The sequence below is a fragment of the Martes martes genome (genome assembly GCF_963455335.1).
Source record: "Martes martes genome assembly, chromosome: 7".
Lineage (NCBI taxonomy): Eukaryota > Metazoa > Chordata > Mammalia > Carnivora > Mustelidae > Martes > Martes martes.
The window spans coordinates 50,486,587-50,502,902 of record NC_137894.1 but is presented as its reverse complement, the minus strand read 5'-3'; the positions used below and the strand labels follow the sequence as shown (position 1 = coordinate 50,502,902).

General features: G+C 41.3%; 1 protein-coding gene across 1 annotated transcript; it reads right to left on the bottom strand.

The window, feature by feature from the left end:
• Window positions 1-8,988: 8,988 nt before the first annotated feature.
• Window positions 8,989-9,984, bottom strand: OR6S1 (olfactory receptor family 6 subfamily S member 1; the record flags this gene model as incomplete). Its single annotated transcript, XM_080809820.1, has 1 exon — window positions 8,989-9,984. One exon carries the CDS (start codon window positions 9,982-9,984, stop codon window positions 8,989-8,991), a length of 996 nt encoding a protein of 331 aa, XP_080665946.1.
• Between the last annotated feature and the right edge of the window lie 6,332 nt (window positions 9,985-16,316).

Sequence of the window (16,316 nt, the reverse complement as noted above, 5' to 3'; positions counted from 1 at the left end):
TAATGTGGGAAAATAATCAACCCCCACAGGCTCCAGCGAGATTTGAACTCACGACCCCTGGTTTACAAGACCAGTGCTCTAACCCCTGAGCTATGGAGCCACTTCACAACCTGTTTTTTTTAAGTGTTGAATGCCTTGTTTTAGAAACTGGCCAACTGGCCTTTACATCTGAAGTTTAACAGACAATTCAGACTCGAAAGGAATTTGTTTTGAAGGAAGTACCCTCAAACAAGGGAGTGATGAAGAACCGTGTTCTTGACTAGGCCTAAACTAGGATGTAAGCACCATGGTACATGCTCCTCAGCCTCAGTCCTGACAAGTCCCTGAGCTCCGGCCACAGCAGGGCCCAGAGTGGAGGGAGGCCTGGGGTCAAGTGGGGTGGGGTGAGGGTGCCTTACAGAAGAGAAGGATGGAAGACATGGCAGCAGCCTCATTGTCTTCAATCTGCTTGGATTCATAAAATGAACCTCTCCAGGTCTTGTAGATTACGATTGGGGTGGTTTTATGCTTGTTTTGTTTTGTTTTGTTTTTAAAGGGAGGTGACTTTCTCTAAGCCCAGTTCATACCCTTCCCACCCTCAGAATTTGGCAGCTGAGAGGGTGAGGACGCCAAGGCATCCAGACCTCCCTCCCCCGCTTCCCAGCCTGTGGGCTGAATCAAGCTCGGCCACAGTCCACCTGGGCCTGAGATCCTCCAGGTCTCCTGAAGCTGATCTTGGCTAACCCTTTCCTCGGTCCTTTAACCCTCTCTGTTAACAACTTGGAGTGCGAGAGGCAGCTCCTCTCTGGGCCCCCAAGCTCTTGTAAATGCCCAACTTGAAGTTCAGAACAAATAGAAAGTGGTCACTTGTGGGAGGGGTGAGAAGGGAACGCTCTTCTTCTCCTTTTCTCTCCTCTGGTAGGCGGCCCAGGAGTCTGGTGCCTGGTTCAGGAGATTCGATAGCCATTTACCGAGTCTGTACCCTGTGCCAGGAACGTGTTAGCCACAGGGCAGACAATGTGACTGAGGCAGACAAGCCAGAGCCCAAAAACTTTGTTCCCCAAGCAGAAAGCCTTGCAGAGTAAGGACAAAGCCCTCCCTTCCCTCTCCACCCACCACCTTCTGGGTGATAGAGAAGCAGGAGTCCAGCCTTCTTTAAAAGAGGGTATAGGAAGCAGGCAATTCTTCCCCGAAGTCACCTTCGGCCGGCCCATGAAGGGTACCTTAAATCCAGACCTAAAACACAAAGTTTATTAAATAAGGCTGAAAGGAAACAGCCAAAGCATGCATGCAAGTGTTGAAAGAGAGAGGGAGAGCAGAGCGGACTAAGGCAGTGGTTCTAGGATTTGACCCCCATAGGGGCCATAGTGTCGAGGTCTTCCACTGGTCCTGGAGGTAACCTTTGCCTTTTAGTGAGGTGGGTGGTTCTTATTGTTCCTTTATCCTTACACCCCCGGGTGCCTGCAATGGTTCTGGTCCCAACCCTCTAAGCAGCCAGACCCCACCTCAGAAGGGTCCACGGACAGACTCGCAGCTCAGCCTGAGCTTCTTCATGAGCATTCCTACCTCCGGAACGGGGTGGGTCAGGTTCCTCCGAATGCGCATACTGATGTTTTGGGGGTCTGGAAGAAATCGCTGGGCTTACGAGCAGCATCAAAAACGGTTTGAGGCAGCTAATAGGATGAATGAACATTCCAAAAGAGAAAAATTCACCTTCAAGGCCGGCTCGTTGGTCTAGTGGTATGATTCTCGCTTTGGGTGCGAGAGGTCCCGGGTTCAAATCCCGGACGAGCCCACTTTTCTGCTTTTTTTGGACACGTCCCCCCGCCGCCACCCCACCCCACCCCACCCCACCCCACCCCACCCCACCCCCGCCTCCCGTTTGGAGCCAAATAAAGCCAACACGGCCCAAGTCTAAATGCACCTAGGCTGAGGACCGCTCCAGCCTGGACCTGTTTCGAGATCAGCTTCCGGGCAAGTCGCACCTTCTGTGGACCAATACAAGAACAACGAAGATGCCACCGCGAGCCAAGGGCTTCTTGAGATCTGGGTGCCCGGGTGTGGCTTTGACAGGCTTTTCTGTCAGGAATAGCTTGCTCCGGCGGTTCTTACCCAGGCCCTTCGCGGGGAAAAAAGCTAGTGCGCTTCTCGCTAGGGCATTTCACACGGAGCAGAGTGGTACCCGGAGGTGTATTAGGATCGCAATGTCGGGCCAGAATCCTCTCCCTGAGGCCGGGGTCCGCGGCAGCGATCCTTCCGCGGTGCGGGATCTAGACCCCCGCTCCGGGAGCCCCGGGCCCGGTGAGGATAGCGACTGCGCTCATGGTTCCGGACACCGTTTGCCCCGCAGTCACAAGTGCCCTTTCGAATAATGTAAAGTTGCGACCTGGGGACCCTTGAGCTCCAAAGGCGCAGACGTCCATGCCACTCAAAGAGAGCCCACCTGAATATTTTCCAAGACTCCGTATAACGTAGTGATAGTCGTCTTGCCGTTTCTAGCAAGAATCCACCAGACCCTTTAGTGCTCTTTGATTGCTTGCCTGGAAAACCAGCGGGCAGCGGTGTGAGGTGTCTACCTAAAACCTTACAGTGTGGTTGTAGATTCTGGTTTATAGAAAGTAGCCCAAACCTGTGAACTGCTGGAATGATAGGCCTTCAAGTTTGTTTACCTTCCGAACCTGCTTGTACAAGGGGAACCTTTGACTGAATTTCTGATTCACTCGATCCTATTTGTCCTTACGGAGGTTCCTATCTTGGAAATGTTACGTGGCCAGGCAAGAATGGAGGGTTTGGTGATTGGTGATTGGAAGGAGGGAAAAGAGAGGGTAGAGTCTGCCAGGATGCCCTGCCTATTTAGTTGTCCCGCCAGAAATGTGATATATCTAGCCTGGGCTTTTTATGTGTTGGATGTGTTTGCTACTGGGAAATGCACAGTCCTGGGATTCAGGAGAAAGATTCAAAGGAAAGAAAGGAATTTTAAGAATGAAAAACAGGTAACTGTATGTATGGTGACAAGATGGGAGCTACACTTGTGGTGAACACAACATGATGTATAGACTTACTGACTTTCTATGTTGTACACCTGGAACTAATGGAACATTGTGTGTCAACTACAATTAAAAAAAACACACACAAGATGGTGGTTAACGTTGGTTTGGAGAAGAATACACAGGAAAGAGCATGCACAGAGAAAGAATTTAAGGACAGGCCCTGGGTGTAAAAAGTTGAGAATGGAATCCAGAGAGTGGAGGAACTGGAAAAGGAAGCGCCATGGCAGTTACTTGTCCTGACAGCTGATTTCATTCCTCAGGGGCTGCTGGCAGCCTTCACCAGCATTTAAAGCAGGAAATGTAAGGAAGATGACAGGGATGGGTTGAAGAATGAGAGGAAGGTGTGGACACATAGGTCAAGAATTCTTTGTAGGAGCTTGGCTGTGAAGAGGAAGACCTAGACCTTTCACATTTGGCTCAAAGGTCTCAGGGTAGTTCACGATTATTTAGTGGGTCCTTTCTTTCCCTGCCCTCAAGACTAGGCAGAGGTTTTTTGGGGGTATCAAGGACTCGCAGGGGCTTTTACAACCAGCACAGATGAAAGTGGCACCATTACTCCTCCTATTGCCATGGTAGGAGGCAGGAATACTGGCTGGGCTTACAATTAAGACCGGAAGAACTCCGCAGCATTTGAAGAAAGGCACAGAAGAGCAAATTAAAGGGAACTAGCTCATGGCCTGAGGAGGGAGGTGAAAGAAGGGAAGCCAGTTCTGAAAAGTAGAAATAGGTTTATTATCATCTTAGGTGGGAGAGAGGTGTGGGTTTCAGGACCCAAATAATGGTTATATTGTCAGAAGTTCTTAAGGGTCCGATTAAGTCTATCTGTTGTTGACTCCTAAGAGTCCTGGTTGCTTGTGGTTGTTTTGTTTTGTTTTGTTGGTAGTATAACAACTTTTTAAACAATATTGATTATGGGAGCTGATGTGGGCCTTTAATACTCTACACTATTAACAACGTGGCACCGCTGCTTTGAATCATGCAAAAGGGTCCCTGGTAAATCACTAGTGATCATGGCTATTTGACCCTTATCCAGCCCTTATGTCATCTGTCCTTTCAAAAAACAATGTGATGAGATTTTGCTGTGTTCCAAATTACTAGGTACTCTTCTTATTGGCAAGAAAACAAACTCAGGTAGGACCCAGTCTCTGTCTTCAAGGCATTTTTCAAAATAATGGGGAAACAGGGAAAATGGTGCTGATTGCCAGAAAAAGTATATCATTTAGGATTCATAGTAGAACCAGTATAAGTGATGAAGCCTAAAATGTATTATAGGAATTATTGATACAATTCACCCACTTAAAATGTACACATGAATTTTTTTAGAATATTTGCAGACTTGTACAAATTGTAAAATTGATCAAAATTGATCAAAATCAATTTTACAGTGTTATCATCACTTCAGAAATAGCCCTTTTACCCCATAGAACTCATTCTTCATTTCCTCCCACCCCTCTTCTGCAGCCCAGGCAACTATTACTCTACTTTCTCGCTATATAGATTTGACTATTCTGGATATTCCATGTGAGTAGAATCATACAATACTACAATACATAGTGTTTTGTGACTGGCTTCTTTCACTTAGCATTTTTTTCTAAAGACTTTATTTATTTATTTGACAGGGAGAGAGAGAGAGAGAGATCACAAGTAGGCAGAGAGGCAGGCAGAGAGAGAGATGGGGAAGCAGGCTCCCCACTGAGCAGAGAGCCTGATGTGGGGCTCGATCCCTGGACCCTGAGACCATGACCCGAGACGAAGGCAGAGGCTTAACCCACTGAGCCACCCAGGCACCCAGCATTATGTTTTTAAGGTTCATCCATGTTGTAGTATTTATCAGTACCTCATTCCTTTGTGTCAAGTAATATTCTGTTGAATGGATATACCACATTTTATTCATCCATTCATCAGTTGGTGGGCACTTGAGTTGTTTCCACTTTTGGCATTACAGTGCTGCTATGAATATGGTGTACAAGTTTTTGTGAGGACACAAAATTTTTCATGTCTCCTGGGCATATACCTAGAAGTGGAATTGATGAGTCATATGTAACACTGCATTTAAGCTTTCGAGCAACTATCAGATTTTTCTAGAGTGGACACACTAATTTACATTTCCACTAGAAGGGCATGAGTGTTTCATTTCTTTACATCTTCATCAATACTTATAAATATCTTTTCCATTATAGCCATCTTAGTGGATACAAAGTGGTCTTTCATTGTGGTTTCATTTAATTTCCCTGATGACTAATGATGTCAAGTTTCATGTATTTATTGACTATTTGTATAACTTTGTATGTCTCTTCAGATCTTTGCTCGTTTTTAATCGAGTTATGTTCTTTGTGTTTTTGAAAAATAGATGTTTATATATATTCTGGATACAAGTCCTTTTTCAGATGTATGATTTGCAACTACTTCCTGCCATTCTGTGAGACGTCTTTTTCACAGTCTTGATAGTATCCTTTGAAGCACAAAAATTTTTAATTATGATGAAGTGCCTTGTATGTGGTTGTTTTTGTTTGTTTGTTTGTTTGTTTGTTTTTGGATTGTGAGCTATGTTCAAGAAGGCTTTATCTAAGGGAGACTTGTACTATCTGTGCTGAGGCTGCGACCCCCTTGAGAGATGTATTCATTCTGCCCATGGGTGTTATTAACTGAGCATAACGCTTATATTAATGTATTAGCTTACAGTTTCCCAGATGACACAAATATTTGTAACGTTTTTTCATAATTCTTATTTTTTATTAAGTTTTTATTTTAATTCTAAAACAGTTAACCTACAGTCTTCTATTAGTTTCATTTGTACAATACAGTGACTCAACAATTCCATACATTGCACAATATCCATACATCATCACAACAGGTGCCCTCCTTGATCTCCATCACCTATTTCACCCATCTCCCTGCCCACCTCCCCTCTGGTAACCCCAGATGACACAAATTTTGTGTATGAAGTCAGAGAGAGCTTCAGTTAAGAATTCTTAAAGAAGACTTTTTCCTAGAAGCAGACAAATTTGTTGATTGTAGCAAGGGAAATTTTTTTCTAGTCTACTGTTTCACTGATAATAAGTGTTCTAGCTGTACGTGAGAGATTCAGTTTCAAATAGTCACTGGAGTAAGTCTAATATGCAAATGAGTACTAACACCCAAACTGTTGCTTACTTGAGTTTAGCATCTCTCTCAGGGCAGTGGCTATCATCTGCTATCATCTGAGTCTTTAATTCATTCAACAAATATTTCCTGGGCACATGCTATGAACCAGGCTCTGTTTTAGGTGTTTGAAATACATTCTTATTTTCAGCTTCCTCTTTATTTAATAGCTTTATTGAAGAGGATACATCTGCAAAACAAAACAAAGTAGCTGGAAATGTGGTGAGAAAACCAAGCAAATGGAGTCCCAGGGGAAACAAAGAACAAAATGATTTTAAATAAGAGTCCAAGATCAATTATGCTGTTAACATTCAGATGAAGAGTAAACAATTCCTTATGGAATAGGAACTTGTAAAATAAGATTGAAAAAATAAAATTGAGGAAAAAAAGAAAATTGCACATTGCTTCCTAGTACAATTTTTATTGTGATATTTCCATTCCTAATCACATTCAATTACCTAATATTTGCTCTTATGCCTCATTAGTAAAATATCACTTTGTCAGACCCACTTTTTAAAATAAATTTTTTTTAATTTTTAATAAACATATAATGTATTATTAGCCCCAGGGGTACAGGTCTGTGAATCGCCAGGTTTACACACTTCACAGCACTTACCATAGCACATACCCTCCCCAATGTCCATAACCCCACCACCCTCTCCTTACTCCTCTCCCCCTGGCCACCCTCAGTTTGTTTTGTGACATTTAGAGTGTCAGACCCACTTTTAAATCTTACAATTGTCTTATTATATTTTGACCTACAGTTTATATATATATGTATATATATGCATATATAATCTTTATTTTATTTTTATATATTAATATAAATATATATGTTAATATAATTTTATTATGTATTGTAACATCTATCATTTATATGGTCTGTGAGTTCCTTGGTGGCAGTGACCATATATGCCTCTCTCTCCTTACCAGCTTATTTCCCTGAACATTGTACTTGATAAACTTTTATTGAATTGAGTCCTGAGTAATTTCCTACAATAAGGTAATTTTGAAAAGAGATGGTTTAACGTGCTTTATTGCCAAAATATGGGAGTGGTTATTTCCAAAAACATTATAAACTGTTCTATGAATTCTTCTCCTTGGCCAATGTTGGGGATTGGCTTCAGATTTTTAGGCTCTGTGAAGGTAGGGAATTTTAAAGGCAATAGTTCATCTCCTCTCTGAGCAGCACTCCAACTTCACTCCAGAAGTATTCTTTTTCCCTTTTAAACCACCAGTCATTCCTCCCATTCCTTTAGTTTTCACTCAAAAATACTTTGGGTGTTGAAATGTTTTGTGTGTGTGTGTATTATTGATAAAATTAGATGAAAGCATTACTATTTCTGGTGCCCACTGAAGTTTTATGGCTGTCTCTTTGCATGCTAATGCTCAGCTTGCCAATTTTGCAATAGTATTTTGAGGTTGATGTGTTGTCCATACTTGTATATATATAAGCATTGTCTCTATGTATAAAAACACACTCTAACATGGGATCAATCCCCATTTAATGGATGATAGCCTCTGAAAACTTCTCTAACAAGAAAATACCAGAGAGGGTAAATCAGTTTTCCTATGATCTCCAATGTCGTTTTGCAGACCTCTTTGTCATCCTTATTCCTTTGAATTATTATTTGTGTCTCAGTCTTCTCCTCTAAAATCAAAGCTGCTTGAGGTGAAGAACCATTTCTTGCTCATCTTAGCACATATCAGATTATCCAACAAAGATACTTCACAGAACTTTGCTGAACAAATGAAAAATAAATGAAAAAAAAGTGAACAAATAAATAAGTGAATATTTGTCCAAGATGTCCAAAGACACCACAAATAGGAATCCTTACTACCTTTCAAATATCCGGTGAAGAACATAAAACATACCACAAAGTCTGGTTCCTGGTTGGTACAACAACAGTTGGCATTCATAATTCTCTGATATTAAAAGTCCTCGTCCCAATTCCAATTATACTAAAAACAAAACAAAATTGAACACAACAGATTTAAGAATGTCAAAAGTGGACTAATGAAAGGTATGCAATCCAGTGAAAAAATGAGTGTTGTCTTTAATTCATCTTTGTAATACAGTGAAAATTAGATAACTACATTAAACGCTACTATTCATGAACTTTCTCTTGTATCTACTTTTGCAAAGACACTTGGGGTTACTGTGGAAAAGTGAGTCCCTTATTCAATTTGCTTTACTTCTTTTCCACCTGACAGTAAATGCAATGTTTTTCATGAAGTGTATATAAAAATACACAGATAATCCGTTTATTTTATTTTTATTGATTTTGAAGATTATAAGGAATTTTTTCTTAATATTCTTGATTTTCATAAACAACCGAAAGACTCTACTGAGAACTTTAATCAGTTTTAACTTTTGGCAAGTTCAAAAACAAATCTCTTCCCAGAAAAATGCATATAAGATCAAACACATAAAATTTACATATTAACAGGGCTTATAATTTTTTTTTACCCTCAAATTTTATTTAAATTCTAGTTAGGCAAAAAGTTTTCTGAAACCCATCCTTGGATTCCTTGGTGATCATGGACCCTTTAGCTTAAGACCTCACAGACTGGAGGATCTTATGATGTAATGATGGCATTGATTATGATGTATCAATAATAATATGGATTTATAGATGGAATAGAATCAAGGAATTTTGCTTGAAAGAGAAAGGCAGCCTTGATGATTTTGGAGTTCTTTTGTGGTTCCAGAATTTGATCATTTGGTTATGTCCACAATGACCACAGGAAAGAGAGAGACAACGGAGAAGTCTTGGACTCAAGATTGGAGTCAAGGGACTCAAGACTCCCTTCACTTTCACTTTACTGTTTTCCTATTGAAACTCTTAACAAGTAGAAGATCCCCCAGAAAGCCTGCTCCCACCTTCCTAAACATATCCTTCAGAGCTTCCTTGACTCGCTCATTGCGTAAGGCATAGATGAATGGATTCAGCAGTGGTGTCACAAATGTTGTTACCACGGTCACTGCCCAGTTAGTATCCACAGAGCCACTCTGTGATGGTCGAACATAGAGAAAAATGGCACTTCCATAGAAGAGGGTCACTACCATCAAGTGGGAGGTACAGGTAGAGAAGGCCTTCTGACGGCCTGAAACAGAGGGGATGCGCAGGACAGCCAGAACTATGTGGCTATAGGACACAGCAGTAATCATCAATGAGGATACAATGACAAGAGAGGCCAGTACAAAGTCAGTTTCCTCCAGCTTCTTGGTGTTGGTGCATGCCAGGCGGAGCAGTGGGCCACTGTCACAGAAGAAGTGTTGCACCACAGCATCCTGTTCACAGAAGGGAAGTAAGGCCACAGCCACTGTGGGGCCAAGCACAGGAAAAAGTCCCCCCATCCAGCAGGCCAAGGCTACCCGAGAGCACACAGTGCCATTCATGAGCAAGGGGTAGTGCAGAGGGTGACAGATGGCCAGGTAGCGATCCACAGACATGACAGCCAACAGCAGGAACTCAGAGGCCCCAAGAAAGAAGTAAAAATAGAATTGAGTAATACATGCAGCAAAGGAAATAGTGTGTTGCCTTGAGAGGAAATTGCTCAGCATCTTGGGAATGATGACGGAAGTGAGAAAGATCTCTAGGCAGGACAGGTTACCCAGAAAGAAGTACATGGGAGTCTGCAGGCGAGTATCAGCTCCTACCACGCCAACGATCAGCACGTTGCCTGTTAGAGTCAGCAGATAGACAAGAAGGAAGACAGAAAACAGTTCTGCTTTTGTGTTGTTGAGATTCGGGAAACCTGCCAAGATGAACTCGGTCGCACCACTGCTCTGATTCTCGCCTGGAGCCATTATCTTTCCCACCTGTGCGACAACAGGAACATGATCCAAGTGAGGACAAGTCTTCTCCAGAACAATCCCGAAACTTATTTTATTGTGATATGGCACACATATCCCCACTTTCTCCAATCCCTGTTAAGATCTGAAGAACCTGGGGTCCTCATCCAATTACTTTTAAAGCTGGAGAAGATATTTCAGAAAGGGCAGCCAACACTTATGTATGAAAATGCCAAGAGCCTCCATTCTTAGATCCTAAATGGTGAGCCTCATTTGTATAATAATGAGATCATTGACCAGATATCTGAGTTGGACAAAAGTATCCAAAAAATGATTTCATGAAGGATATGATTCCCATTCCACCAGGATCAGGACTTGAGTAGACTGCATAGCTTTGAATCCCTCATCTCCATTTTCTAGCCGAGTAGCCTTGGGAGACTTATTTAGTCACCCTTGCACTACTCCATCATGAAATGCTGTAAGAAGCAAGTGAAATAAGAGTGCAAACATTCAGAAGAGTTTCTAGCACTTAGCTGACAAATAATGCAGTAGAGAAAGCTCTGTAAGTTAGGGCACCAGACTCTAGACTTGGCTTCACATTTCCCTTGGAAGGTGATCCACACATCCAGCTCATTTGTCCTTCAACTGCTTGGCTCTGGAATAAGTCATAGATAGCTAGGTCATTAGTACATCTATTATATAAAACTACCTTTTTTATGGAGAATTTCCCCAGCAACCTAAGGGTATATCTGAACTCAGCTTGTCATAAAATGCTTGCCTATCTTAAGCAAGTTATGGCATATTTAAAGGGTAGAATAGGGCTAAACTGTACTGAATCATTCGATCAGATCTATTTATTTAATATCAGCATTAAGCTAAGTATTCTGGGGAATATTAGGATGTTTCCTGTTTTTTTTTAAATTTTTTAATTAACATATAATGTATTATTAGCCCCAGGGGTACAGGTCTGTGAATCGCCAGGTTTACACTTCACAGCACTCACCATAGCACATACCTTCCTCAATGTCCATAACCCAGCCACCCTCTCCCTACCCCCTTCTCCTCGGCAACCCTCAGTTTGTTTTGTGAGATTAAGTGTCTCTTATGGTTTGCCTCCCTCCCGATCCCATCTTGTTTCCTGTTTTTTTGTTTGTTTGTTTGTTTGTTTAAGATTTATTTATTTATTTAGAGAGAGAAAGAGTGCATGCCTGGACAGGAGGAAGGGAAGAGGGAGAGGGAAAGAAGCAGACTCCCTGCTGAGCACAGAGCCAGAATTGGGGCTTGATCTCAAGACCCGCAGATCATGACCCTGAGATTATGATCTGAGCAGAAGACAGGAGTCAGGCACTTAACTGACTGAATCATCCAGACGCCCCTAAAATGAGTTTCTTATGCTCTTTCAGTCCATGGTACCAATCCAATGCCGTTTCACAAAACTGGGCTCTATTAGATGACTTGCCAGAGACAGAATCAGGAATTCCTAGTAATTACTCATGAAATCAGAAATGAAGTCCATAATATTTGATTCAAATCCTTCCAGTTTTGAAGATGACCACTACCAGTTATAAGAATCAAATCAATGATATTCTGAAACTTGGCTTTAAAAAATGCTTCAGTTATTAGAATACTGATCATCTTTAGCCATGCAAAACATGAGAATTACCTTAAGGCCTTGGTTCTCAACCCTGTTCTTTGGAGCACTCCAGCAAACAGTAACCTCTTTACTTAGTGTCTCAGCTGTGGGTCCCACATAAGTAGAAACATTTTGGTACCTTTGTCTAGGATAAAGAAATTCTGTCATCTTTCTCCCTAGGGATTCCATTCAGAGCCTCATCTTCCTCCAGCTCCTACAGAAAGTGCTTCACTGTCAATAAAATTATTCAAGTCTTCTTCTCTATTGATTATATATTGAGTGCTAGCTATACTTGATGATTCAGAAATAAAGGAGACATTGTCACTACCTCATGTAGCTCACTGCCTAATGAGAATAACAGAGAAGGTAATATATGTCACAGATGGAATGTCACAATAAGAATAGGCCCTAAGGGGGCATGTGGGAAAAGAACCAAACTGAGACTGAGAGAGACAGGAAGTGTTCCGGAGAAAGGTGATGCCTAAAATAAGTGCTAAAAATGGGTATGGATTTGATAGGAGAGAAAAGATGTTTTGTAATGGAAAAGAGTATCGTGTGCACATAGTACATTTGGGCTGAAACACAGAACATAAGGTGTGGAGTGGAGTAAGATAGAACTAGTCACCTCAAACGGGACTCTTTCTGGCTCTCTGTGAAAATATTTCCACCGAATTGAACCTAACTATATCTTAAGTGAGAGGAAGATACATTCCAACCTTAATATGGAAGGAATCTGTCCTACCTACCCCTGAAGCTCTTTGATGTCTCCTCCATGAGGGTGAGGATCACCCTGTAAGAATTCTCTTTCCTTTTTCTTTTCTTTTCTTTTTTTTTTTTTTTTAGAGAGTGAGAGAGAACATGAGAAGGGAGAGGGTCAGAGGGAGAAGCAGACTCCCCATGGAGCTGGGAGCCCGATGTGGGACTCGATTCTGGGACTCCAGGATCATGACCTGAGCTGAAGGCAGTCGCTTAACCAACTGAGCCACCCAGGCGCCCCTCTCTTTCCTTTTTGATGACTCAGTGGTCTGCTCCACCCCGGTCCTTTTCGTGCCTTGTAGTGTGAGGCTAATAATAATAGGTTGGGGTTCCTAAGGAAGGGCAAAGCACTTGGGAAAACAGGCAGCAATTGGATAATCTGCTTCTTCTCTTGAGCTTTTCTCTCAGGTATAATTCTTTAGATGCTGTTCTTCTGCCTTGTAAATAAAGGGGCTTTCTAACCCTGAAGCAACTACATCCACATGGCTCCTTCTTATGGCCATGTGCAGGTCAGCCATCAGACCTACCTCTCCCTCCCTGTAGAAACAGTGTCTTCTGCAATGTGATCACTGCTGTAGCCTTGAAGAGGCACACTTCAAGTGAAGGACAATGATCTCACCATGCTCCAAGGGATGGAACTCTAAGAATAACATGGGGGTGGAATGCAAATGGTGGATAGGGAAAAGTTAAACCATTCATCCATGAAAAGACTTATTGCACTTACCTACAGTTCCGTTCATCTTTGACAGTTGAAAAATGTTCCATTTACAAAGCCAGGTCTTCACTTTTTTGCTGATGAGTTTAAGTCAAACTGTTGGTTTTCCTCCCTGAATCCTGGCATTAGCCTAAGGGCACAGAAGGAAAAGGCTGAAGAAATCATTGGTTTCTAATCAATCCCTCCATTGTAGGATAGGATCTTTTGTATATGACTTGAGTTTCCAATGGAAATTTCCCCAAATGAGGATTGATTAATCTAGACATCGGGAGCCTGGCTAGCCACAGTGTCTGCTACAGAAGAGAGACCCAAGTATTGAGGTAAAACCACGAGAGAGGAGAAAACAATTCCTCAAAGACCCAAGGGAGATTCGCAATTCAATGGAAATTTCCCGGACTCTACCCGTGATAAATCTCCATCCGTGATAAAAGGATGACCTTTCATTCAACAAGGGTAACTGGGAATGTTTCTGCCTCCATCTGCCAACAACCCCAAGCCCAGCAGCCCCCAAAGTCCAGGGACAATACAGTGGGAATAAGATAAAAGATGGAATTTGACCAACTTCGGAAGGCCATAGGCATCATCCAACTTTCTTCTGCAGGGCACTCAGGGGAAATGTTTATTTCCCAAGTAACACAGACATTGTGTCTTCTCCCTGAGGACTTAAAATGATATTGGAAATCCCTATCCTAGCTTCCGGCAAGCAATAGGAGCCCCCCGGGGTATGATAAAATAGGGAAAGATTCCCTGAGCCATCTCTAGCTTTTCCTGGTTCTTCCAGCCTTAAACTTTATCCTATAGTAGTAGCATATACTGTACCATAAGCCCAACTAGTGTTTAGAATTCTGGACTGTTTTTCACATTTTTCCATTAGTGTCTGCTCTACGCCCCTGACTGAAGACTGGACTAATTCGTATTCATACTCAATGTACTCTGGTGCATATCAGTTCTTCTGAGAATCTTCTCCTACCTACCCACCTCAATCCCACCACTCTCCAACTTGAACTGGGGCCCGTTCTGTTCATCTCAATCTCAATACCTAACCCATTTTATTGTAACTCTGCTTTCTCATCTGTGTCCCCTCCAGGTCCTGAACTCCTAGGGTGAGAATTATGTTTTGATCTTTGTATTTCTGGCACCAAGCACAGTGCCTGGCACACATTAGGTGCTTAATAAATGGTATGTGAACTAAACTGCTCTGAACCTCAGACTTGAGGAACAGCTGCTTTTGTGAGGTGAATACCAGTTAAATAATGGGAGGAGGAGTACACAGATCCCCCTGGGACTAAGTATGGCTGGATTCCATCCTTCTGGACGTACTCCTTTTTAAAGAAAACAAAATACCTAAATGGAGGCATGGATGAGGCGTAAAAAGTGTCATCACTTCATATGTGGAGGAAAGAGTAATAGGAGTAGGGACTAGTAGAATTGGCTGAACTAAACCAAACAAAACTAAACTAGAAACTGAAGCTTTTATTCATTGAGCTGTAGGAGGGAGAGGTCTCAGCAAAAAGAGAGACTCATGAAGTCTGAAAACTAGTTAACCACACTTAAACTTCATACATTTTAAATTCTGATGGGGAGTGCCTGGGTCGCTCAGTCACTTAAGCGCCTGACTCTTGATTTCAGCTCAGGTCATGAGCGCGGGGCCTTGAGATCAAACCCTGTGTAGGGCTCCTCAATGGGCATGGAGCTTGCTTAGGATTCTCTCCCTCTTTCTGCCCGTCCCCCACATCTTTCTCTCTCTCAAATAAATAAATAAATTCTGATTGAACTGTAACACTTAAAAGTACAGCAGAAAGAGATGAGATCAAAGTCAGGTCATTTTTAAACATTACATAGCTATTGGTCCAACTGACAACAGTTTTGATATTCATAAAATGGTACTTTCAAATTGACTTGATCATAGGAATAGCCTAGTTTTTGCATGAGATAGAACATTCGAGAAGAAAACATTTATTTATTTATTATTTATTTATTTTTAAGACATAAAACATGCTTGTATGACTCAAAATAAAAATATAAAAATATATGGATTAAAAAATTGTGGTCATCTGCCTCCCCATCCACCTCATATACATTGCCTTATTAATTATTTTCATTATTTTATTGTGCATCCTTTATATATGTGTTTTTGTGTATATAAGTGAATATCAGAATGCTTATTTACCCGTGACTTTTCTTATGTTGTTCTGTACCTTGTTTCTTGTTCTAAGATACCCTGGAGAACTTTTCCTGTCTGTACATAGAGAGCAGAAAGAAGATACTTAAACTAAGGAGACTACTAGATTGACAAATGTGTTCAATGAATGGATTGCAACATTTCTGAATTACAATTCTGCGTTAATCATTGTTTGATATCTCTTGACCAATTTTCCTCATCAGTAGAAGTCCTACTGTGGTAGAAATTGTATCAAAAAATTTAATTATCATTTTGTAAGAAAAAATAAGTTATAGCAAACTTCCAGTTATAAAATAATTAGGACATGGGGGATGTGATGTCAGTAAGGCAACTATAATTAATAATACTGTATTGCATATTTGAAAGTTGCTAAAAGAATAGATCGTGAGGGCATCTGGGTAGCTCAGTCAGTTAAGCATCTGCTTTTGGCTCAAGTCATAATCCCAGTGTCCTGGGATAAAGTCCCACATAGGGCTCCCTACTCAGCATGGAGTCTGCTTGTCCCTCTTCCTCTGCCCCTCCCCCTACTTGTGCTCTCTTTCAAATAAATATAATCTTTTAAACAAGTAGAATAGATCTTGAAAGTGCATCACAAGAAAAAAACTTTGTGACTGTGTGGTGAAAGATGTTAACTAGGTTTATTGTAGTGACCTTTTAGCAATATATACAGATACCAAATCATTATGTTGTACACCCGAGCTAATATAATGTTATATGTCAAAAATAATGTTATAGCAAAATAATATATGTGGGATTTTCTTCAAAATAAAGTGATTGGGGGTATAGGTAAAATTAACTTGGCCATGAATTAGTAATTCATGGAATTGTGCACTGGTTACACTGTGACTCATTGTATTATTCTATTTTTAGTATGTTTGAAATATTTTATAATAAAAAAGCCTCAGAAATATGACAATCAATTCTCTATTTCAAGAAAATTCTAAGTTTTTAGAAATTAGGTAAGTACTAATGAATGTCAGAAATACTTCCCTAAACATAGCAACTCTAATTCCACAGAATTAGCCAACTAACCACTGGGGAATGTCAAATATCATGTGGGT